This window comes from Cricetulus griseus, chromosome 2, assembly GCF_003668045.3.
Source record: "Cricetulus griseus strain 17A/GY chromosome 2, alternate assembly CriGri-PICRH-1.0, whole genome shotgun sequence".
Classification (NCBI taxonomy): domain Eukaryota; kingdom Metazoa; phylum Chordata; class Mammalia; order Rodentia; family Cricetidae; genus Cricetulus; species Cricetulus griseus.
In genome coordinates, this window is record NC_048595.1 from 72,596,014 (window position 1) to 72,621,754 (window position 25,741).

At 36.9% G+C, this 25,741-nt stretch overlaps 1 protein-coding gene across 3 annotated transcripts in view; it reads right to left on the reverse strand.

Moving 5' to 3' along the window:
- The window catches only part of Kdm4c (lysine demethylase 4C), a 171,734-nt gene that overhangs the window by 42,474 nt on the left and 103,519 nt on the right, over nucleotides 1-25,741 (reverse strand). For all 3 annotated transcript variants that reach the window (XM_027400227.2, XM_027400228.2, XM_027400229.1), the window contains 6 exons: nucleotides 25,214-25,322; nucleotides 18,399-18,577; nucleotides 16,938-17,151; nucleotides 13,155-13,231; nucleotides 6,574-6,629; nucleotides 1,496-1,604 (listed from right to left, as the gene is read on the reverse strand). In XM_027400227.2, coding sequence (XP_027256028.1) covers nucleotides 1,496-1,604; nucleotides 6,574-6,629; nucleotides 13,155-13,231; nucleotides 16,938-17,151; nucleotides 18,399-18,577; nucleotides 25,214-25,322 — 744 coding nt within the window. The remainder of the gene's footprint in view (nucleotides 1-1,495; nucleotides 1,605-6,573; nucleotides 6,630-13,154; nucleotides 13,232-16,937; nucleotides 17,152-18,398; nucleotides 18,578-25,213; nucleotides 25,323-25,741) is intronic.

Genomic DNA, 25,741 nt, shown 5'->3' on the forward strand with positions numbered 1-25,741 from the left:
CCCCAATATATGAACTGCTAGAGCATATGAAGGGGCCTGACCTGCAGACCCAAAGCTGCAGCATGTCCACAACACAGTGCAACAACAGGATATCCAAGAGTCCCAGTGAGGGCCCAGCACCTACAATATAGTAGAACCCAGAAGCCTTGAACCAGACTCTGCAATGAACACTAACAAGTAAAGAAATAGGGCCAAAAAGGGTTTGCTGTGTAACTCACTGTTTACACTACAGCTTTTATGATGAGATTTTAATTTTCCACCTTTCCCCATCCTTCTTTTTTGTCTCTTAAATTTTGTTTTATTTGGGAAGGGGGCAAGGGCAAATGATGGATGGGAAAATGAATGGGATCAAGATACATGATGTGAAGGACACATAGAATAAAAAGAAAGCAAAAAAAGAAAAAGAGAACCATGATTTATTTAAAAAAGCACACACTATTTGCAAAACAGTGCTAATTTGTGAACTAAACTAGCATCTATTTCCCATCTATATGAACAGGAAGAAGGGTGGGTGGGAGCAGGAACTCTTGCTCTTAAATACTGAGTGCCACTTATATAGCCCTGCTTTTAAATCTCAACCATACTACTGATATTAGCTAACTGCAGATCACATTATTTCCTCTTTTTATACTAAAAACACTTGGTAGTATTGTGATGGGAAACAGTATTCACTTACCCTTCTAAGAACAAGAACAGTAGACTAAATTTCTAAGAAAGGGACTCTTAGTGAGAAGAAAGCTGTAAGAAAAAAGCATCTGCTTCAATGATAATGCTTGAAATGTTCCATGTGGAAAAATTATGAGTTAATAATGACAGAGACTGAAGAAATTCTAGGGAACTCTGACAGCATATTAAGTGGGTGTGTTTAACTTACAGAGGATGCCTTATTAAATATAAAACATAGAGACCAAAACTAATTCTGTGTGTCACAAAAATGACAAAATACCCTTCACAAGGCAAACCAATGAGGAGACTTTTATGAAAGTTTCTGAATAGGTTAGAAGGTAACAGGTCAGAGTTTGACATGTTAAGCATCTATCTAGTCTCTACTTGTGAGTAACAAAACCCTGTAATAATAAAAATAGCTTCTACATTTCTCAGCAAAGTTTTTCTTGGCAAAGAGATGGTAAAATTTTGTAGGATTATTATGCCAACAGAAACCCAAGAGAGTAAAGAGAGAACAGGAGGTAATTTCAATAGAGCTGAACAGTCTGGGACATTACTGAACAATCTCAGAGAAATTAATTTTTAAAAGTTCATATCAATCCAGGAAATATAGTAATCCCTTTCCCATATTTCAAATAGAAAATGATGGCAGTTATGAAGACTTAGAATACACTGGGAAAGAATTTGAGGATTTTACATTTAGGATAGAGGGAAATATATGTAGAATAAAACGAAGCTATTAGATACATTATCTTTGAAACATGATAAACAATTTCAGAACTTGAAATTAACATTAATGTATGAAGTAAAAAAAGTCTTAACCACTCACCAATTTTAACCTCTGTAAAGGTATTCTCCCTACATCTATTTGTGTTCTTTCTGGGACATTAGTGAATCGGACTTCTGGGACTGCAACAGCACATATGACATGGGCCCACCTACAGGAAAGGAGACAGTAAATATAAACAAGTTCCCTGAACTTAAAGACGTCAATTAGGTGGTGACAATCTGGCACACAGAAGAATGAAGCCAAAAACTTAATCTCACTGCAAGTTGTGGATTTTAAACCTCTTCAGTGACAACAAGATATATTTAGCACACCTGCCTAACTCTTTAACATCAATAACTAGTAAAGGGAGCAGGAGAGATGGATCAATAGGTTTTGCAATGGACATTAGCAGATTCCAACACCTACATGGCAGCTAACAACTGCCTGAAACTCCAAGACCTGATGTTCTCTTCTGCCTTTCATGAGCTGAATGCCCACTTAGTAACAGACACATGCACAAAATGAACTAGGTAAAGGCAAAGTCCTATAACATGGATATATCGTTTGATACTACATGTGTAATATATTTAGGCTAATATGACAAAAGAATAGTTCAGTTAACAATAAATCAGGTTTTCATATAATAAATGATATATATATCCTTATGTTCTAAGAGAAATTAGTTCAAATATAAATATTTCCTATTAAAACTAGTTAAGTCTTTATATATTTTTCCTCACCTAAGTATTACTGAAAGTAAAAGAATCTATAGCTTAAGAGAAAACTAGCTTGTTTCCTTATCTCCAACTTAAAACATTAGAGCATCCTTTCACATCCTAAATTTGCATGAATTTGTTATTAATATTATTCAATATTTCTTTTTTATCATTTTTTATTTGAATTAGAAACAAAATTGATTTACATGACAATCCCAGTTCCCTTCTCCTTCCCTTCCTCGCCTACCACGCCCCCAAATAAACCCCTACCTATTACATACCCTATTTTCTATTCGACACCTGACTTACTCAACCTTTCTGCTACCTCATGACCTTCTGCTTCTTCCCTTCTCATTTTCATAGCTCGCTTCCCCCCTCTTCCCATGCTCTCAATTTGCTCCAGGGATTGTGACCCTTTCACCTTCTCGAGGGGACAATATTTGTCTCTTTTAGGGTCCTCCTTGTTTACTAGTTTCTCTGGCAGTGTGGACTGTAGGCTGGAAATCCTTTACTCTATGTCTAAAATCCACATTTGAGTGAGTACATATCATGTTTGTCTTTTGTTGAGTGGGGTACCTTGTTCAGAATAGTTGAATAGTTTCTTCAAGTTCCATCCATCTTCCTACAAATTTCAAGATCCCATTTTTCCCCCCGTTGAGTAGTACTCCATTGTGTAAATGTAGTCACATTTTCTTTATCCATTCCTCAGTTGAGGGGCATCTAGGTTTCTGGCTATTACAAATAGTGCTGCTATGAACATGGTTGAACAGATGTCCTTCTTGTATGAATGTGCTTCTTTTGGGTATATGCCTAGGAGTGGAATTGCTGGATCTTGCGGTACACCTATTCCCATTTCCTTGAGGAGTTGCCATACTGATTTCCAAAGTGGCTGTACAAGTTGGCACTCCCACCAGCAGTGGAGGAGTGTTCCCCTTTCTCCACATCCTCTTCAGCATAAACTGTCATTGGTGTTTTTGATTTTAGCCATTCTAATGTAAGACCCCCAGAAGCTCAGGCCTCCAGGATCTCAGCCCAGGACTGCAGTCATCCCAGTCACCAGGTGGATTCGAAAGCTTGATGTAAATAGCATGAGGCATTATTGTTGTTTAACGAGTTAACCATGGTGGATGGCTAGAAAAGACGGCTCAAAGCTTCTACATAGAGAGCTTATAAGGGGAGTGTCTAGGGGTACACACATGCTCAGGATTGGTGTGCCTCCAGGCTTGGAGAGCTTGCCCTGTGTTGATTGGTCAACTGGTTGTTATGGCCCATAGGCCCTCCCAGGGTGGTTGCTATGCTCTGCACTTGTCCCTAAAGCACACACAGAGCCATAAAGCATAGCGCCACCAGCTAACTTCTGATTGGTTTCTTGCCATGAGACAGGCAACTGACCTCCTAGTGACTAAGACAAGGTCACACAAGCACATGTTCAGCTGTTATGGCTGCCGAAATGGGGAGCTGTTCCCTTCACTAACAGGAGTAAGATGGTGTCTCAGAGTTGTTTTGATTTGCATTTCCCTGAGGCTAAGGATGTTGAACACTTTCTCATGTGTCTTTCAGCCATTTTAGATTCTTCTATTGAGAATTGTCTATTTAGTTCTGTACCCCACTTTTTAATTGGATTGTTTGGTGTTTTGGAGACTAGCTTCTTGAGTTCTTTGTATATTTTGAAGATCAGCCCTCTGTCAGATGTGGGGTTGGTGAATATCTTTTCCCATTCTGTGGGCTGCCGTTTTTGTCTTGCTGACTGTGTCCTTTGCCTTACAGAAGCTTCTCAGTTTCAGGAGGTCCCATTTATTAATTGTTAATCTCAGTGTCTGTGCTACTGGTGTAATGTTCAGGAACCGGTCTCCTGTACCGATTAATTCAAGGGCATTTCCCACTTTATCTTCTAATAGGTTCAGTGTGGCTGGGTTTATATTGAGGTCTTTAATCCATTTTGACTTAAGTTTGTGCAGGGTGAAAGGCTTGGGTCTATCTGTAGTCTTCTACATATTTGCATCCAGTTATGCCAGCACCATTTGTTGAAGATGTTCTCTTCGTTTCAGCATGTAAATTTGGATTGTTTGTCAAAAATCAGGTGTTCATAGGGGTGTGGTTAACATCAAGGTTTTCAACTGTATTCCATTGCTCTGGTCTACCTGTCTATTTTTGTGCCAATACCAAGCTGTTTTCAGGACTATAGCTTGAAGTCAGGGATGGTGATGCCTCCAGAAGTTCCTCTATTGTACAGGGTTGTTTTGGCTATCCTGGGTCTTCTGTTTCACCATATAAAGTTGAGAATTGTTCTTTCAAGGTCTGTGAAGAACTGTATTGGGATTTTGATGGGGACTGCATTGAATCTGTAGATTGCTTTTGGTAAGATTGCCATTTTTACTATGTTGATCCTACCTATCCAAGAGCATGGGAGATCTGTCCATTTTCTGGTATCTTCTTTAATTTCTTTCTTTAGAGACTCAAAATTCTTATGGTACAGGTCTTTCACTTTTTTGGTTAGTGTTACTCCAAGGTATTTTATGTTGTTTGTGGCAATTGTAAAGGGTGATGTTTCTCTGACTCCTTTTTCCACCAATGTGTCATTGGTATATAGTAGGGATACAGATTTTTTTTTTTTTTGAGTTAATCTTGTATCCTGCCACTTTCCTGAAGGTGTTTATCAGCTGTAGGAGTTCCCTGGTAGAGTTTTTCCGGTCACTTATGTAGACTATCATATCATCTGCAAATAGTGAGAGTTTGACTTCTTCCTTTCCGATTTGTATTCCCTTGATCTCTTTTTGTTGCCTTATTGCTCTAGCTAGAACTTCAAGGACAATATTGAAGAGGTATGGAGAGAGTGGACAACCTTGTCTTATCCCTGATTTTAGAGGAATTGCATTGAGTTTCTCTCCATTTAATTTGATGTTGGCTGTCGGCTTGCTGTATATTGCTTTTATTATGTTGAGGCATGTTCCTGTTATTCCTGATTTCTCCAAAACCTTTATCATGAAGGGGTGTTGGATTTTGTCAAAGACTTTTTCAGCATCTAGTGAGATGATCTTGTGTTTTCTTTTTTTTCCTCAGTCTGTGTATATGGTGGATTACATTGATAGATTTTTGTATGCTGAACCATCCTTCCCTCCCTGGGAATGAAGCCTACTTGATCATGGTGGATGTTTCTCTGATGTGTTCTTAGATTCGATTTGCCAGTATTTATTGAGAATTTGTGTATCAATGTTCATGAGGAATATTGGTCTGTAGTACTCTTTCTTAGCTGTGTCTTTGTGTAGCTTGGGTATCAAGGTTATTGAAGCCTCATAAAAAGAGTTTGGCAATGACCCTTCTGCTTCTACTATGTGGAATACTTTGAAGAGAATTGGTATACTTCTTATGTATTATACATCCAAGTAAATATAAGGACTTAGGAGGTTCAGGTATCATGAGGATTTGTATTACCAAATATATCAACCTATGTTTAAACCAAATCTTCTTTGTTGTTTTGTTTTCCAAGACAAGTCCTAGCTGTCCTGAAGCTCACTATGGATATCAGATTGGCCTCTAACTGACTCCCAAGTACATGGATTAAAGTACTACATACACCATTAGGTCTGGCTCAGGCAAAGCTTATTTATTTCACTTAAAAAATAATGTCAAACTTCAAAGTAAAACCATAGGAAGAAAGGACAACCATTAACCCCACAGAGCATTTTTCTATACTTAAATGAGGATTCTATTAAGCATACTATTAAGATAATTTCTCATGATATATGTTTCCACAGGAAGCACCTAAGCTATCTCGTAGTCCCTACAGCTGTCTACATCTAAAATCTAGTGACAACTCTGTAGGCCAAACCAGTTTTACTAGACGAGGTTATGAAAAATGATCCAAAGTCAAGTAAAAGTATTTGCTCTTAGACAACAACTTATCAATGTAGGAATGGTAAGTGCTTTTACTCTTCTTTCCAGACAACCAGAATCATGTGCATACATACAAAATATATTGATGTCATCAAAACATTATGCATCAGGAGTTCCAATTCCAGGACTGTGGGATAAGCAGGACCACTTGCCTCACTGAAGTTAAGTTCTCCTACCAACTTAATATAAAAGAGTCAAGAAGTGAAAACAAAAGTATAGTTCAGTTAGCTATGCATGGATTATTGCCGACATAGAGGATGAGGGGAGGAGAGGAGAAAAGGGAGAGAAATGAGAGGGAAAACAATAAAGGAGAGTTTTGTTCAAAAAATAAGTTCCGTCATTATATAAAAAGCACAGAATATATGCAAGCCCTATTCTATATCCAGTCGGCTTTAGTCTCTGAGGAAGAATTTTAACCCTAGATACATAAAGCAGTATTTGTGAAACAATATCACAGGCAGAGGGGTAAAACTATCACACAGAACTTCAAAAGAAGAAAAAGAAAGGAAGAAATCAATGTATACTTACTTATTGTTTTTAGTCTGCTTAAGAGCACCTCCTCTCAAATTGCAGAGACAGCATTCCTAAAGGGGGAAATGAACACAATTATAAGACCCATATAACAAATGCCACTGCCATTCATCTAAACAACTGTAGAAAATCTCATATGCCTTTTTCCATTTATCTTAAAACTAAAACCTTTAAGGTAAAACATAAGTACTTCTTAAGTTCTAGATGGAAAAGAGAAAACCTGAAAATGCTTGGAACATTGGTCCCTTTGATGGAACTACCATTTTACTCTCAATTGTAATATGGGGAAGTTGTGACAAAGAACATTGGAGATGTCAACTTGATTTCAATTGTCAGACTGGCGAGATAAAGAAACCAATGGAGGTATTCTGTGAGCTAAAATAAACCGTCCTCCCATATGTTACTTCTTGTTAGATATTTTGTTACAGCAATGAGAAAAATAACTAATATAAAAAACTGGCACTCAGAAGTGAGACTACAGCTGTCATAAACTAGACTATGTGGACTCCAGACTCTAGGAACTAATGTTCAGAAAAAATGTGAAGGAGCTTTTATCTATGAGTTAAAGAAGCCTGATTAGAATGTTATATTTTACTACAGAAATACTTGCTTATCCATATTCATTGCTGGTCTATGCATAATTGCCACAAACTAGAAAGAATAGGAATCAAGATAGGAATGGATAAGAAAAATACAGTATATTTACACAATGAAATATTTCAACTCAACTGTTAAGATAAATGAAATTATAAAATTTACAGGTAAATGGAACTAGAAAAGTTATCCTGAGTGAGGTAACAAATATTGTGTTTTCTCATATGTGGAAGTTAACTGTTAGATATGTATACCGGAATACAAAAAATAACCACAGAGGTTAGATACTATAAGGGACTAGAGGATCTCCCAAGGAAGGGGAAATAGAAAATAGTGTTATAGAGATGTTAATATAAAACTATAATAGGAGGATTAATGGAGAGAGGAATGGGAGGGCAGGATAAAGGAGGGAATATGGAGAAGAACAACGAACACTAAAGGCCTTTTAAAAGGTATATGGAAACCTACTGTAGAAGCTCTCTAACATATATTCATATATGAAAGGAATTTAAATAGAGTCACCAAATAATAGGGGAAGCTATGGTCCAACTAGACAACTTATTCCACCAAGTAAAACCTCCAGTGCTAGGAATGGGTTACATTTGATTGAGTCATTGGCCAAAGAGGCCCCATGGAAACCACCTCCACCACCAAATATCACAGGCCATTGCCAAGGTTATGGCTTACTCTTGACAACTATTGCTGAAGACAATATCTGTATCATTGAACAGGGAAAAGTCTAGCTGGTGCCTACATAGCAGTTTCATCTCTAATGAATAGTGCTGGTGGTACTGGAAAGTATTTTGCACTCAAACAGAAGAGAAAGGTAATCATCAATATCATGTAGCTAAAAGTGTTGCAAACTGCAACACTGACGTGCCTGCATGATACACTAATATAACACTGGCGCAAATATTATGGGAGTAACCCACTATTATATGATTGGATTTAAGGTACATTCCATGAGATGGGTATCTGACACTAAAGTAGCTTAGTACCAAAGAATAGACAGGTTGCAACACTTTAAAGCTTTCACTGTATTTTTAAAGATATTAATACCAACACAGAAAAGCAGTGCTGGTCTGCATACTCAATGTCTGATCAGACTGGTAGTACAGAAGTATAAAAGAAAATGTAAAGATTCCTGTGGGAATGATATTCTGATTAAATTTAAAGCCCAGGCCCCAAGGTAGAACCCATATCTGGCACCATTAACTGGGTTAAAACAAACAAACAAATAAAAAAAAAACATGGTCAACTTGGTCACAGGCCTTAAGGGTAACTAACCTAGTATTTTTCTGCAAAATGGACATGGTAAACCCCCAAGTTCTTATCTTTAATATTCCTATAGATTTGTACATTTCTTTACCAGCATCAGAGAAACTTTGGTTTTTCAGTAAAAGGAGATTAATAGAAACTTTCAACTGGCCAATGTAACAATAAAACAAGAGACTGAATAATACCAGCTTAAAGACCCAGAAAGACTAGACTCATGCATTAAAACAGTAGCTGTCAGACATTATCGCATAGTTGTACATCTGAATTCACAAAAGCCTCAACTATATACAAAACACCTGCACAAGTTCAAGCCAGCCCAATTTTTAGCAAGGATGGTGAAGGTGCTCATGAAGTTCCATTCCTAGATGAAAGGCTATTGACAACTGATGAAAGGGAAAGTGTTTTAATCTGGAACAAGTCCCTGAGAGGCTACCATTGTTCCAGAAGATGGTTCCACACTCTTGCATAAAGAGGCAGTACTAAATGTATTTAATCAATGGTTTGTTTTGTTTTGTTTTGTTTTAAGAAAGATGAGAGGCAAAAGTGATATGGGGGATAGGAGAGATTAGAGGGTAGAGATTGGGGAAAAGAGTTGCATATATCAACTTGACACAAGCAACTGTCATTGGGAATAGGGAATCTCAAATAAGAACACCCTCGCCACAACTACAAATTGAACTGTGGTGCATCTTCTTGATTGATGACTGATATGGCAGGGCAGGGCCCAACCCTCTGTGGGTAGTACCACTCTTGGGCTAGCAGTCCTGGATAATATTAAAAATCAGGCGGAGCAAGCTATGAGAATAAGTCAATATTCAGTGAAATAACCCTTTCCTCCCCAATTTACTTTAGGTGACAGTATTTTACCACAGCAAAAGAAACCTTAACAGTGTAGTAAGTATGAATATTAAATTGAGTATTTTTAAAAAGAAGATTGGTTGAAAACATAACTTATCTAATCCTACGAGAAACAATGAAAGAATATCTATGAGCCTACATTAATTCCTGAACACATGCAGACAGAGCTGGTTATATTAAGGAATATGTATAGATACATATAAAACAATAAATGAAAAAAAGAGCCCGTGAATTTGAAAGAGAACAAGGGAAGATACATGGATGTGTTAGCAGGGAGGAAATGGGAGGGAAACCATGATAAAATTGTTTCATTACCTGAAAATCATAAAAAATAAAGAAAAAAGAAGTAATCTGAGAGATTTGAAATATATAATGGTACACCTTTGGGCCCTGGGCAATAAGCAGCACTTTTCCATGGCCACTGAATCATCTTTTACCTCCAGGTTCCTGCCTTGAGTTCATGCCTTGATTTACCTCAGTTACCTGGAAGTATAAAATGAAATAAACCCTTCCCTCCTCAACTTATTTTAGGTGATAGTGTTTTACTAAAACAATAGAAACCTTAACAGTGTATGTAGCAAGTATGAACATCTCGATATTAGGTATGGGTACTATAAAAAGTATTAATCATCAGAGGCCCAAGAGGCACCCAAGGAACACAGACTACCTCCATTATTCTCAGTTAGCCACCAGAGCTAGATTACAAGACCTTGATGTTAAACACAGTAAGAGCATTAGCTGCCTGTCCAGAGGTACTGAGTCCAATTCCCAGCAACCATGTGGTGGCTCACAAACATTCATTATAAGATCTGGTGCCCTCTTCTGGCCTGTAAGCAGACATATAGGCAGCAAATTGTATACATAATAAATAAATCTTTAAAAAAAAAAAAAGATATCAAGCTGAAAGTTATCTGGAAACTTCTACTCTACTAGCTATGTTTTTTTTATAGTGTCAGAAGGTGCTATGCAGACTACTGGAGGAGAAACACCATCACCTGATTTATTCAACATTGAAGCTGAATCCTAAAGTACTGATATCAGACAAAATGTGGAGTGACTACTGGGTAAATGCTTGTTTTCTATTGGATTTGAGGCTTCTTCCACCAGAAGAAATTAATGTCTAGTACTGTAAACATGGTCAAATAGTAATGGCTGGGTGGTCATAATCCTTCTAATCAATTCTACTAATGTTTTGCTTAATGGACACATTGTCAAACTGCTTCCTAAATATATGTGGTTATAGCCATTGATTGATATTGCTCAACCTTGGTCAGAAAAGCCTCTTTTTGCAGAGGATAATGACCAATGCAAAGACGCATCAAAGTTGTCAAAAGTCAGAGAGTAGGCGATGTTGAGTGCTCAGTCCTAAAAAGATATCTATATCAACTCTCACACAGCTCAGTAAACATTGGAAAGGAGGGTGTGAAGAGAATATATGGTTAGGATAATAGGGAAAGGGCTATGAAATGCTGTGTTCTGAGCATTTCATGGTAAAAATAAAAAGAGGACTATTACAGAAATTTGCCACATACTTTACAAATAAAAACACAAGGTTTTCAAAACTTTATTTACAATAAAAGAAAATTATTAGAAAAATTATACTTGCGATAAGATTATATAAGCCCAGCTAAATATGCTATAGGAATATTTTGTATTCCTAATAAATAAATCTTGTTTTCACATGGGATATTAAAAGTAATCATATGCCGGGTAGTGGTGGTGCACAACTTTAGTTCCACCACTATGGAGGAAGAGGCAGGCAGATCTCTGAGAGTTCGAGACCAGCCTGGTCTACAAGAGCTAGTTCCAGGGACAGCCTCCAAAGCCACAGAAAAACCCTATCCAGAAAAACAAAAACAAAAAAAGTAATCATAGGAAATAATTTAGAGTGAGAAAATGTTGTGATACATATGAGCTGAACTATCCCCATGAACTCTTTCACAGCAATTTCACAGGAATTGCACTACTGCTTTTGAATGTAAAGCTGACTACAGGAGAATGATTCCTCAAGAAGTCAATATAAAGGATTTTTTAATAACACATTTGAGGCATGAAATCCAAAGAAATCATAAGTATTTACTAAAAGCCTGTATTAACTCAGACCATCAATTCTGTCAATATTTTTACATAATATTGGAAAACAACTCAATTATTTCTTAAGACAAATGAGAATGAACCTTTTTATAGAAATCTCATTCAAAATAAATGAACTACAAAACAAGAGGATTCAACAGGAATTCAGATCATTTCAAAGAAATGATGGAAAGTGGTATGTTATCCTATGCTTTATAGCCCAAAGACAATTTACATGGTTACAACTACAGTGTATAGAAAGGAGTTTGAAATCAATTTTGAAGAGTGATTAATCTGAGTTATTTTTCAAATATTCCACATTAAATCAGCATAGTAGTTCAGAACTAGCATGGGTGAGCCTTTGCCTGATCCTGGCTCGACTATGCAAAGACCAATAGTATGGGAGTCAGACTAGCCTGGACATAGATAACTGCCAATGAACAGAGAGGTCTCAATAGTTTGGTGAAGAGGATTCATAAATTATTTTCTGATTCAAAAACGTTAAGAAAGGGGACAACAGTTATCAAACTGACTATAAAAAGCCTTCACACTGGGTGAAAAAAACAGAACAGAGACTGGATGGCAATCACCAGTTATGCCAATAGGAACTGGGTATATTTTATTCCAGTACTGTCTAAAAGCAGATTTATGATTATCTTAAATGTTGTGTATTTAGATAGATTTTATTCACGTAACTATCAGAGAAAAAAAATTTCCAGGACTATAAATGTACAAACTTTTAAAAGGGGAATTATTACATTAAATATCAAATAGGTCATAATATTTGAGCTGTAAAGAGTATCTTACAAAAAGTAGTTATATGATGCTCCTTCTTTCCCTCACTGGCCAAAGTAAACAGCAAAAATGAAATCATCCTGAAACCAAATGATCTGAGCTGCCTTCAGTTTAGCCACCATGTCTGCTTTCAGAGCTAAAACCTAATTATACAATTGTGATATAAGCTCTGATTATTCATATTCTTCATAGCAGTCATTGGGACTTTAACTTTGATTATAGGAAATTTATCATTAGCAGTGCTAAAGAATAGATCAACTGCTAATCCTAACTGATCATTACCTACTGTGAGATCATCACACTGCAATTTGACAGAACATATTTAAAGGGAAAGTGAATGTAACTTTCCCTTTATAGGTTATATGGTAGGTTAAAGGAATGAAAATCAAAGACACTTGAAAATAAACTTCTCAGGGCATTTTCATTAACTTAGACCCTGAGAAATTTGTGGTCTTTAAATGGAGATTCAATACTGTCATTCTGTCAAAAGTTCACAGTAGTGACTTCCACAGAAGAGTTACTCTACTCACATTTGCTAAGGTGTGAATGAAAGGAAGAATAAAGTGAAAGACTCTTGTTGGTTGGAAAATTGCAGACATAGTGGTTTCTTCAAAAATCCATGAAAATACCTCCCTTGAGTATTCATTAGAATTATTTGTAAGGATTCCAAACTGTGTAAGAAAATTAAATAAAAACAATCTAATCCTGGAAACAGAAATATGGATTTGAGGAAGTAGGGTGCCCATAGGATCTGAAGTAGAATGCCCCCCAAAAATTCACCTAAACTTGGGATTAACATGTAAAACAATCTTGTTTTTAATTCAAATAAAAAAAAAAGAATAAAAAAAATTCACCTAAGCATTCTACAGTGGTGACAAAGCCATTATGTAGGATGACTTGGAAAGAGGCGGGCTAGTAGTAGCCATGACCACAGTGGGTACAAAAAGAAGAAGAATAGCACAATATTAAAATCTACTTACTGCAGTCCATGCATTTCTTTTGCACCGGGCACATAGCCATCCATCACAGACATCTTGAGAGGGGACGCCATAACAACCTACAATATAATAGCATGGGTGTATGCATTAAGTCTCTTACATCTTTAAAATTATTTGGCATCACATGGTAGAACAAATCTATGAACCTACCAACTAAGAAACTGAGGCATAGTGATCACATATTCAAGTCCTACATGATCTATATAGTGAGTTCAAAGCTAGTCTATATAAATAAATGAAACTGTTCCAATATTAGAAGTAAGTACAAAGAGGGTCGGGGTTAAAGATCAGAAGTAGACTTCCTAGCATGCAAAAAGAATTAGGTAAAATATCCAGAATGGAAAGAAGGCATATTTAAAAAAAATAAATGAAGCCATCCAATTCCTAGCATATCAAAAAGTAAGCCCGTGCTAAAGTTACATTTGATAACTATTATTATCTTATAACTATTATTCTATCCGTTCCAAAAACATGAAAATATATGTCTTTTTTGACTAGCTGGAATTTTTTCTTAATGGTTTATTTGTGTGTGTGTGTGTGTGTGTGTGTGTGTGTGTGTATGATGTGTGTTCATGTGTAACAATGTGAACTCATGAGTACCAGATTAGGTGTGTGGAGCTTAGAGAACAAGGTTCTAGGGTAAGTACCTAGATTATGGCAATAAAACAGAGGAAGTCAGGATGGAAAACTAAGTGTGTTTACCCACTGATGTCATCTAAAAAGCCTATTTATTTGGGATCTCCAATATGATTTTCTGCTACATATCCCAGGTTGAATGAAACTTGATTCTCTGGCAATAGCTTCCTGAGAACTATGTCAAGAGGTATCCCACTACACAAAGCTTTAGTGTGTACATATTAATATTATCATGGAAATAATTTGTGCATGGTTAAAAATAAAATTTCTAAACTGTCATGCTAATGTTGTGAGTCATGCAAAAATATTTGAAAATAAATAACAATTTATGAAGCCACTGGGGGAATGTTGATAAAATTTGACATAAATTTTAGTGATTGGGGAAAAACTGCACAGCCCATAACTAGCAATGAAAGTATGCTCTCAATTCAGTGTTTGTTGGATCAATGCCTAGACTAAGTATGAAGATATCAGGTGGGTCAAATATTTTAGTAACTGCATGATATCTAGAAGTATTTATTACTGGATTAGAATCTCAACACCAAGTAAACAAATAACCAAAAAAATAGACAAATAAAAAAAGTAACATGTATAATACCAGTATTTAAGATACCAAAACAAAAGAAAATAGTATGGACAAAGTCTGCCTGGCTCGGCAGTAATGGCAGATGCCTTTAATCCCAGCACTTCGAAGGCAGAGACACGTGGCTCTCTCTAAGTTCCAGGCCAGCCTGGTCTAGAAGAGCTAGTTCCAGGACAGCCTCCAAAGCCACAGAGAAACATTGTCTCAAAAAACAAAAAAACAAAAAAAAAAAAAACAAAAAAAATCAAAAAATAAACAAAAAAGTCTACCTAGCCTACTGAGGAAAATCCTTACATAATGAGAAACAAGGATGGGAAAGGAAAGCGGAGGGCGAAGGGAAGGGAAAGCAAATAGGGAGTTGGGGAAGAGTAATTTTAGCAACAGAAAATCTCAACATCCTTAGCCATCAGGGAAATGAAAATCAAAACAACTCTGAGATATCATCTTACACCTGTCAGAACGGCCAAAATCAAAACACCAACCACAGTTTATGCTGGAGAGGATGTGGGAAAAAAGGGAACACTCCTCCACTGCTGGTGGGAGTGGCAACTTGTACAGCCACTTTGGAAATCAGTAGGGCAATCCCTCAGGAAAATGTGAATCATTCTACCACAAGATCCAACAATTCTACTCTTAGGCATATACCCAAAAGAAGCACATACATACACGATAATGAGATTGATGACTGACTTATATGCCATCCTATAGCCTTCATCCAGCAGCTGGTGGAAGTAGAAGCAGACACCCAGAACTAAACCTTGAGCTGAACTGGAATCCCGTTGTGGAGACAGAGAACTGATAAGAAAAGGAATCCAGACCAGGCTGGTGAAACCCACAGAAACAGCTGACCTAAAGAAGGAGAGCTCTTGATCCCCAGACTGATAGCTAGGAAACCAGCATGGGACTGATCCAGACCCCATGAATGTAGGTGTCAATGAGACCAAGGAAATCTATGGGGCCCCTTGTAGTGGATTAGTACTTAACTCTACCATAGATATGGACTTTGGGAGCCCATCCCACATGGAGGGATACTCCCTGACCCTAGACAAAAGGGGGTGGGCCTAGGCCCTATCCCAAAGGATATGACAGATTCTGAAGACCCCCTATAGAAGGCCTCAGCCTCCCTGGGGATCAGAAAGGATAGGTAGGGTGTTAGTTGGGGGCGCAGGGAGAAGGGGAGGAAGATGGACCTGGGATTGACATGTAAAATAATCTTTCTAATTCAAATAAAAAATTAATAAAAAAAGAAATGAAGTTAATAAAAGAAAACCATATCATAGGTAACCAAGTCAAACCTAATGATAAATTCAGTCATGTTCATGGAATTAGTATAGTGACATTATATAGCTGGTGATTTCAGAAAACAAGACTTAATACATATTTATTGTTGACTGGTGCTTTGTCTATTGACAATGTATAAAAATGCATGGTAAAATTATATATGTTTTCCAAACTTATATCAGCATAAAAAGATTACTATTACTATACTTCAGGGAACTTGTTGCTCTGGCAGAGGATCCAGGTTTGATTCCAAGCACCCTTATTATAGTTCACAACCAGCTGTAACTACAGTTCCAGAGGACTGAAAGTCCTCTTCTAACTTTCCCAGGCACTAACCCTTCTTGCAAAGCACATACGGGCAATGAATTCATACACACACAAAATTATAAAAAATAATATGTGAAAAAGAGAGTGTGTATTTAAGAGTTTGGGTTGTGGTTCAGTGGCACAACACACATTTAGCATGTATGAGGCTCTCGTTTGGCCCCTACTAATAACAAGTAAAAGGAAAAACCAACAACTCCCACAACAAAGATAAATGTAACTGAGAAAAATCAGGAATGTTGAAATATGTTAACTTAGAATGACAGTTGTAATATATAATAGATTTAATGTCTATCTGCATATATACAAATAACAAAATGGGAAACATATAGAACCCAACTACTATAACAGCTATTAGTAGGGATTTCACTTTTTATAAAGAAAAATATCTAATTCAATCTATTAAGCCTTGGAGTTTACAGAATGAATCTTAGAAAGTCATAAAAATAGTCTTCAATCAGCACTAAAGATTTAAATTAAATTTTCACAATCTACTATCACAAAAATGCAAAATTCAAACAAGTAAGGAAACCCATTATGACATATCATCTGGACGGTAAATATACCATCTCTTCACTGAGGCTTCATAAAACTGAGTGAAGAGGATGATTATTCATTATCTTAAAGGAAGCCATTAAGAATATCAACAATAAGATTACAAATGTAACTCTACTGGTGACTCTGATCCTACTATGTACAAAGTCCTGGGCTCAATCTCACTATCACATAAATCCAGGCATGGTAGCACCCATCTGCAACCCCAGCATTTCAGAAGGAAACACAAAGAGTTGCTTGGCTGAGTGGCTTATGAGGCAACGTCCTGAGTACTTAGGCACAAAGAAGAATGTCAAGAAGTGACTTCACAGGTTACAATGAGGTGATTTGTAGGGGCTATGTAAAACACTCAAATTCAGGGACAGGAAAATCATAGATTTATTTACTTGCATGAACCTGCACAAAGCACTTGGCACAGGAAATCAGAAGACTTGTTCCATCTTCTTCTAGGAAGGCATTTGGGGGGGAATATTCTACGTTTTCTTCACTATAAATAAAACACATCTCTGGAATAATGGGTTTAGTCTTTCTTCCAGATTTAACCACTTCATTTACTGTTGTCTCCCATCTAGCATCATTTTCTTCTTTGCTGCTCTCAGGCTGAAAAAGATAACATATCCACATGAGTAAAAGACAGGAAAGGGCTCAGCTTTTATTCATTAATCCACTCACTAGTTCTAGTTACTAAATTATAACTTCTTCTAGTTCTTTTTTTTTTTAATTCAATTGCTAGGATTTTTACCAATGCTCCTATACAGACCACCATTCTGAAACTAATCAGTAATTAGAAAGATCTGTGGGTTCAAACAAGATTGTGAGGAGCTCTTCAAATTGGAGTGTTCCAAAATACCTCAGGAATGCACAGCTACTTTTGCTTGTCAATGATCACCTTGTACTAGGCTAATGCCTGCTTTGACTTATTAAAAAATTTGGTATGTTTTTATACAATACATATAAATGCCCGCCCAGGTTTTCTATGGGCAACACTTTTGCCTCCCACAAAAGCTTGAAATACAGGAGACAAACTAGCATACGTGGTCAGATAAGAATGATGTACCAGATGTTAACTGTCATCTTTCAGCAAAGAGGGGGAAATTACAGCTAATGAATTACCTTTATAATTTCGGATGACTTAATCAACTTCTAAAATCTTATAATTTAATAAGGAATATTTTGTACAGGCAGATAAGAGTGCTTAAAAAAGAATCAATAAAAATAAATATTTCCAGAACAGCCTCCAAAGCCACAGAGAAACTGTCTCAAAAAAAAAAAAAAAAAAAAAACAAAAACAAATATTTAATGACCAAAGTAAAACATCAAGTAAATATACTAATTACAAAGTTGAAAATGTAGAATGTCACCCCCTCTCCAGCTTTGAAATACCAAAATTAAACTACTATTATATGACAGTAATAGTTATAGACAGTGGATTTTCTTAAAGTACATATATATACCTTAAAGTACACAAAGCAATTTAACTTATATAACATTCAATATCTGTTTCATGCCTGAGCTGAGATGCTTTCAGAATGACATGAACGAAAATAATATAATATCGAACCACCAAGCACAGTGACCTGAAGGTAGTATTTTGCATGTTTTACAAGGAAAAGTGAAAAAGAAAAAAACAAGGAGTGGACACTAATATCTATATAATTGAGTACTTTCAAATTTTAAAAAATACTAATTATGTTTTTATAGGTTATGTTAGGAATTGGATGCCTTTTAGTAAAAGAATTGGCTTTAGAATAGAAGGTTTTTAAATAAACAATAAAAAGCACTGCACCAAAAGCCTCTAAGAAAGTACATCAGTGGAAGGAAACATTGATGACCACACTTGATGCTACCTTGTAATAGGGCATGAGCAGAGTGCAGATTGCACAGTATGGTTCCATTTTTGCCACAGCTGCATTATACTCCTGTTCAGCCATAAAGTTAGGAGATTTTGTCTGCCAAAGGTGGATGAGAGGCTTTGCCCAGGACTCGGTTTCTACTTCTTCATCAATGGGTAGACTCTCAGGTGACTCTTAGGAGAGAGAAGAGGAAAACAAAATGAGCAGAAAGCACAGAAAAAAAGGTATCAGCCTGGTAACAGACCTTGAGTATTCCTGAGTGTCTGTGGTAGCAATACCAGATCCTAAGGCTATTTTGGTTTGGAAAAGTAGATCACATAACATCATAGGACCTTAAAACAATTTTTCTTGTCAGCTACTTCCTTTCTGCTGGAAAAAAATTAAACCAATCCCTCCTTGAACTTCATCTTTTCAGCTTCCACTGAAATACCAACCACACGTTTAACATGTTAGAGTATGGAGGGAAGCTCCTATTAAAACTTTCATTTTCTTCAGTTAGCATAGTACACAGTTCAGTAAAAGCTTATTAACTGAATTTAATTAAATGGATTTTTTTGATTTAAGATCCTTGGTATTTACAGACCACCCATAATCTAGAAATAAAGACACTGTCATGGAAAACATGACAGTTGAAGAGGCATAAAAATTGAAATGTAAAAGAAGCAAGCTGCAGAAAGACTGGAAACTCATCCCCATTAGGACTAAATACATATATAAATAGAAAATCAGGTTATGTGTGAGAAATTCCCTGTGATATCCAAATTCAAGCAAAAGGCCTTTGTAAATAACCTCTAAAGAAAGATTCATGACACTTATCTTCGTTATTTCCTTTAAGAACGTGACTCTATTTCAGTCATCATTCCCTTGTTTCCTGTTTGATTTGTTTGTTTGATTTCGATTTTTTCCCCCCCCAGATAGGGTTTCCCTGTGTAGTTTGGGAGCCAGTCCTGGAATTTGCTCTGTAGACCAGGTTGGCCTCAAACTCACAGAGATCTGCCTGTCTCTGCCTCCCAAGTGCTGGGATTAAAGGAGTGAGCCATCACCCAGCTTTATTTTTCTAAAGACACAAAAACCTATGGTTATACTCTGAACTCTGATCAATGGCTGGGACAGCTGGTAAAGCACTCAGTAGGTAAAGCTATGCTATTTAATCTTAGAGCACTTCCAAATGGTGTCAAAACTCCCAAGACCTGATGACAGCCTATCGGAACATTAAACACTAGGAGAACTACATTGAGCATTTCCTTTGACTTTTTTCATGTCTTATGGCTTCCTGTGACTGAGGCTGAACCCTCTCCCTTGGCCTCTCTACTGGGACTTGGGGTACAGGAAAGAAGTAGCAATTGGCTAGTAGCTTCCTGGGAGAAACTTTAAATTGGAAGGCAACTATCCAGGAGGGCCTCTCTTTAAACTGGATGGGTTGCAAACAGCCACCAAGAATCAAGCCAAACCTGGGAATACAGGGAGACCTAGTCTCCATTGCAAAATCAGGTACATAATGACAACATCGAAGCTGCATGTCCAACATGTGGGCAATAAAAGATGGTTATGGTTACCTGTGCCACCAAGATGGTGGTGCTTATATGAGAAAGGACATTAGGATGTTAATATGATAATTACATGGCTTGATGTTTACAATACCACTGAATCCTCTAAACATAATCTACATTTCCTCGTTTTTTTCTTTTCTTTCCCCTCAGAGGACAACTGAGATAAGGAGAATGACAGACTCAAATGAAGACCTAGTGTAAATAGTGACATAGCTCTTGGTTGGTCCCTCTACCTCCCACCTATGCCCTAGGGATGAGGCAGGGGAGCAGATACCTAGAAACCAGCTCCAATGTTTTCATAAAACAAATACACACCTGGTAACCATGATGACACAGTCAGGTGACTTCCAATTAACTTTGCTTTCCAATTTCCTACCACTATGATTCATTTACTTCTGTAACTTCTCTCAAATTCTGCCTATTCACTTAGTAGTCACAGAGATATCCTTTTAGGATTCTCTCCCAGTAGCTCTTATATCTTTGTGGACAGAGACCTTAATTCACCAAAGTAAAAGAAACAACCATCAGAGATGTTCATGTCAGGGAAGTCTGTGTCTATATTGTGGAACACGGTCCCACAATATAAACAGCATGATGTTGGTGAGATGATTCAGCTAGTAGAGGTACATATCTCTAAGCATGATGACCTGAGTTCTAGCCCTAGATCCACATGGTAGAAGGAGAGAACAGACTCCTACAAATTTATCTTTTAAAAATCCAGACACTGTGGCATATACTTGTTGAAACATACTCAAACGCACAAAACAAAGAAATAAAATGAAAAGAGAGACAGAAGGGGGAAAAAAAACCTAAGTGATTGATTGATAAAGCTCAGTCTATCCCTAGAAGGCCCCAAAATAACTGAGTAATAAAACACTATTTAATAGTTTTCAGTTTTTTTAATGAGAACTATAATTATTTCTGGAATGCCTAAATAAAAGGTGTGTGTGTGTGGGGGGGTGTATGCGTGCAGTAAAGCCTGGTACATACAGGCTACCTTATAAAATTAGATACTGTTAGCTTCTTAAAACCTACTAAAATGATGTCTTTGAAGCATAAAATTTTTATATAGCATTAAAATGTCACTTGTTTATAAAAAGCAATACTCACGGGAGTCATAAAAATGTCTCTAAACCATGAAATGTTATATTGAATATATAGAGATTGATAAAGATTTCCTTCTAAAACAGGCTCTGAAAAAATTTACATTTTAAATTCACTTCCTTCCTTCCTTCCTTCCTTCCTTCCTTCCTTCCTTCCTTCCTTCCTTCCTTCCTTCCCTCCCTCCCTCCCTGTTTTTTGGTAAGGGAAGATAAAAATAATAGGATACATCATTTATCTTAATCAAAATAAATCTAATGGGGATAACTCTAACAGTATCTTCCAGACACAAAAGGACTGATGCACATATGAATTCACAGACTGTCACAATATGCTTAGGGCCTGCACAGGTTCAAACTAGTTGTGAAGGATAAACAAACACTGGGTGGTGAGGTAGAATATTATTTTCGGGTATGTGACTCTCGTTTATGCTGCTCTGTGAAACTGTGATTTTTTTTGACTTTCTAAAATATCTGAAAGTCTGATAAAGAACTGAACAGCCAATAGAGAGGCAGGAGCAAGGATAGGCAGGGCTGGCAGGCAGAAAGTATAACTAGAAGGAGAAAGGAGAAAGTGGAGCAAGGAGAAGAGAGCTTCAGGGACCAGCTACCCAGACAGACACGGGGTAAAAAAGAAAGTAAGATACACAGAAGAAAGATAAGAGCCCAGAGGAAAAAGATAGATGGGTTAATTTAATAAAAGCTTGCTAGCAACAAGCCAAGCTAAGGCCAGGCATTCATAACTAAAAATAAGCCTCTGTGTATGATTTACTTGCAAACTGGGTAGTGGGACCCTCAAAAAGACAAAAAAGCCAAAAAGAGTAAAAAACAAATTGCAGAATAGGGTCCCACCCCTAACCAAGAAAATACTTGCAATTGATACTTGCTGACAATTGGAAAAATCACTTTTCTCCAGTGAAATGTCATTGGGTATCACACATCAGAGGAATCACCATGCCCAGGAAAAATTGGCCAATACAAAATGAATTGTATCTCTATGAACATGTTTATGCACAATCATGCTTTTGGTTTTGTTTTGGCATTTTTACCTTACTGTTTTCTTACTTGTTCTGATTTCCAATCCTTTATGGTTTTGTTTTTGTTTTGTTTTTCAAAGAGAAAGAACATGAAATTGTGTTCTACCAGTAATGAAGATATTTTAAAGAGAAAGTTGTGTCTGCTTCCGTTTGATGAGTATTAGACTATTGAAACCATGGATAACAACACATTGGAATTCTTGGAATCTCATGCCCAGGGAAGGAAAATACTGAATCCTGCTGCCAGTCAGAAAGGACATTTGGTTTTTAGAAGAATTTTCTCAAAATTCTGATAACCTGCCAGATGACCTTATAAGACAGATTTGGGCCAAGACAATGATGATGGAAAGGACCTTGACTAGCACTGCTTAGCTATATATAGCGCTTGCCTTAAGTTTGAACTGGAAATGGAAAGATGGACTTCATTTGGTTTCTCTTACCAATACAACCACACCTTTTTGTTTTTCATCATTACACCTTTCTTTAATTGGTTTAAAGAGGACAGGTGTCTCACACTAGCTTGCTATGGCTGCTGAGGCCCAAACCATGTGAGCAGTAAGAAAGACAGTTATAATCAGTGCTTCAATGTGATTCTTACCAATACTCAAACTTTTAGAGAGGGTTTAGATAGGTATCTGCTTTTTTTTTCTGTATTAGTTACTCTAGAGTTTTAAGGAAGTATAGTTGAAGAGGTATAAATAGAAACCATTCCAATGACAGATGGGTGTTAGAAAAATTAACATTTAACATCTTAACATATGCTATTGTAGCCAATCTGGTAGAGATGAAGACATCTAAAGAAATTACTTGTGTCCCTCACTTTCGCTATCAGATTACTGGGGGAAAAAATGACTACCGAGAAGTAGGGCCACGCCTTGATGATGACTACACACACACATACACATACACACACACACACACCCACCACCCACCCACCCACCACCCTCTGGCCCTCTACTTAAGCCTTAACTTCACATCAAAACTATGAAGACGGATTTGGCAGATGGTTACTCAGCCACATTTCCCAGTGTAGCTACAATGAATAAATGTCCTTTTCTTTCTTTTGACTATTGATTTGGCTCTGTTTAGTAGGCTTATGAAAGATATGTGCGCCAACCTGATTTGTAGAACTACTCAAGATAGAGTGTATATATGTAGGAAATTTTCAACAGGATAATTTATTCTAAAATATATTTTAATAATATTTCAAATTCTGCTTTATACCATCTAGTCCTGAAACAATTTTCTTTGTGAAACACACAAGTCCTGACTTGGTGACAGTCAAGGTCCCAAAAAGAATAGGGTATTTCCACAGCCTGGAGATGGGGAAGTACCAGTGGATCTCACTGCTGGCATCACCTATGGGCATTTGAAGTGTTCAAATTTGCTGAAATGACCACAGGTTAAGAACCAGGGTTTGCCGGTCATGACCAAGTAACAAATTTTATACAAGAGGAAAATAGGAGGGCTTGTCTAAATTATAAAATAACAACGAAACTCAAAAAAACAGACCAGAGTCTACTGACAACAAGAGACTTCCTTCTATTCTAGGAGTTAAAAAGAAATTTCCACTGCTTCTGCCAGATGCTTACAGGCATTAGTAGGCAGAAACAGGCAGAATGAACATCCCTTCTAAATTTGCTCTTCGGAATAACAAGTAAATTCTTAATATGTGCAACTGCGGCAAAAACTAAAATTACCAATGTTTCAGAAAAATGCTTAATCTTAAACACTTGAGACAACATTGTTAACTTAATTCACTTATATATTTTTGTAAACTCTATACAGCAAAATCAATTTTTCCGGGATTCACTGAACACATTCTAAATGGATGACATAAAAATAAGCTTCTAGGAAGAAAAGCACATGAGAAAAAAAACCTTTCCTTAGAAATCTGTCTACCACATGGGGAAGGGCATAGGCCCTGTCCTAAAGGATGTGACAGACTTTGATGATCCCCCATGGAAGGTCTCACCCTCCCTGGGGAGCAGAAGAGGAATGGGATGGGGGGGTTGGTGGAGGGCATAGGGGGATGGGAGGGAGAGGGAACTGGGATTGATATGTAAAACAAGCTTGTTTCTAATTTAACTAAAAGGAAAAAAATAGTATGAAAATAAATCTGTCTATGTTCTTTCCTGCAGAGAAGTCACACCAATAGCAAGCTATGAAGAGAAATAATCAAAATTTCTAAATATTATGCTATACATTATTTTTTAATTTGTGCTACATGAGCTAAAATGGAATAAAGAAAGAACTGATGTATTATAGACAGTACCTATAATCCCAGCTATTGGAAAGCTAAAGCAGGAGGATCAAATCTCAGGCCTGTCTAGATTGCAAAGCTGTAACTTGTCTCAAAGAAACAAAAAATTAGAACTGAACCTAATATACAGTAATAACAGCCAGCATGTCTCTTTATTTCCATTATTCAGCTAGAATGCTACTCTATGTTATAGAAGGCACTACCACCATGTTTACTACATGAATACACATCATAAAATAAAAGACAGTAAACAGAAAAATGATGCTGATACTTCTGGTGAGGGTTATTTAAAATAAACAAGAACCCCCATAATGCTGTTCCCTTGAGTCCATGCTCAAAGACAGGTGACTTTAGATGATATACAACAGGAAAGGAGACTATCTCAAAGAAGGACTCTACAAAAACAAACAAACCCGGTTGAATTGATCAGTTAGAAATGTAAAAGTACTTTATAGATGTCTCATCCAAATGCCACATAGACAGAGAGAAAGGAGAACCAAATTTAAAAGAGAAGTAATTGTTACATTGGGATATGTGACATTAAAAAAGAAGTAGTTATACTTCAAACTATATCACAAAGTAATCTACCAAGCAATGACAGTGATCTACCACACACTGCTATGTGTACTGGATGTGTGTGTGTGTGTGAGAGAGAGAGAGAGAGAGAGAGAGAGAGAGAGTTGAAGAGAGAGAGAGAGAGAGAGAGAGAGAGAGACAGAGAGAGACAGAGAGAGAGAGAGAGAGAGACAGAGAGACAGAGAGAGAGACAGAGACACAGAGACACATAGAGAGATTTTTATCCCAGTTAAAAACACAAGTCATCTATTAGAAAAGATGAAGAATAATAGCATGCACTCACCTTCATCACTCACTACCTGCTGCTTCACAAGAGTCATTGGCGATCTGGCGGGAGGCTTACCAAGTGGATGACGCCAACTCTTAGTAGTTTTGGGCAGTCCTTCTATTATCTGGTTATAGATTAAAAAAAAAAAAAAAAAGGTAGAAATATCCATGAATAATGTTTGTTTTCCCCCCACCCCACGTTTGGTATGTGCATGTGTGTATGCAAGAGTAGGTAGATGTAGATACACCACTAGGTCACTGCTTTACCACTTTACCTTTTCACTAGTTTGGTTAGCAAGTAAACTCTAGTGATCCTCCTGTTCTGCCTCCCAGCACAGTGGTTACAGACTAGTGCAGCCATGCCTAACTTTTCTTCATGCTTGCATAGCAAGCACATTATTTACTGAGCTGTTTCTTTAGACTCAATAAAAATTTGTTTCAGAAAAAAAGATTATACTTCAGAATGATAACACTGTTTAGTAATAAATCTTGTATTTATTTACTCTTTTAGAAATTAGTGTTTTAAGAAATTTGGACTTACAGG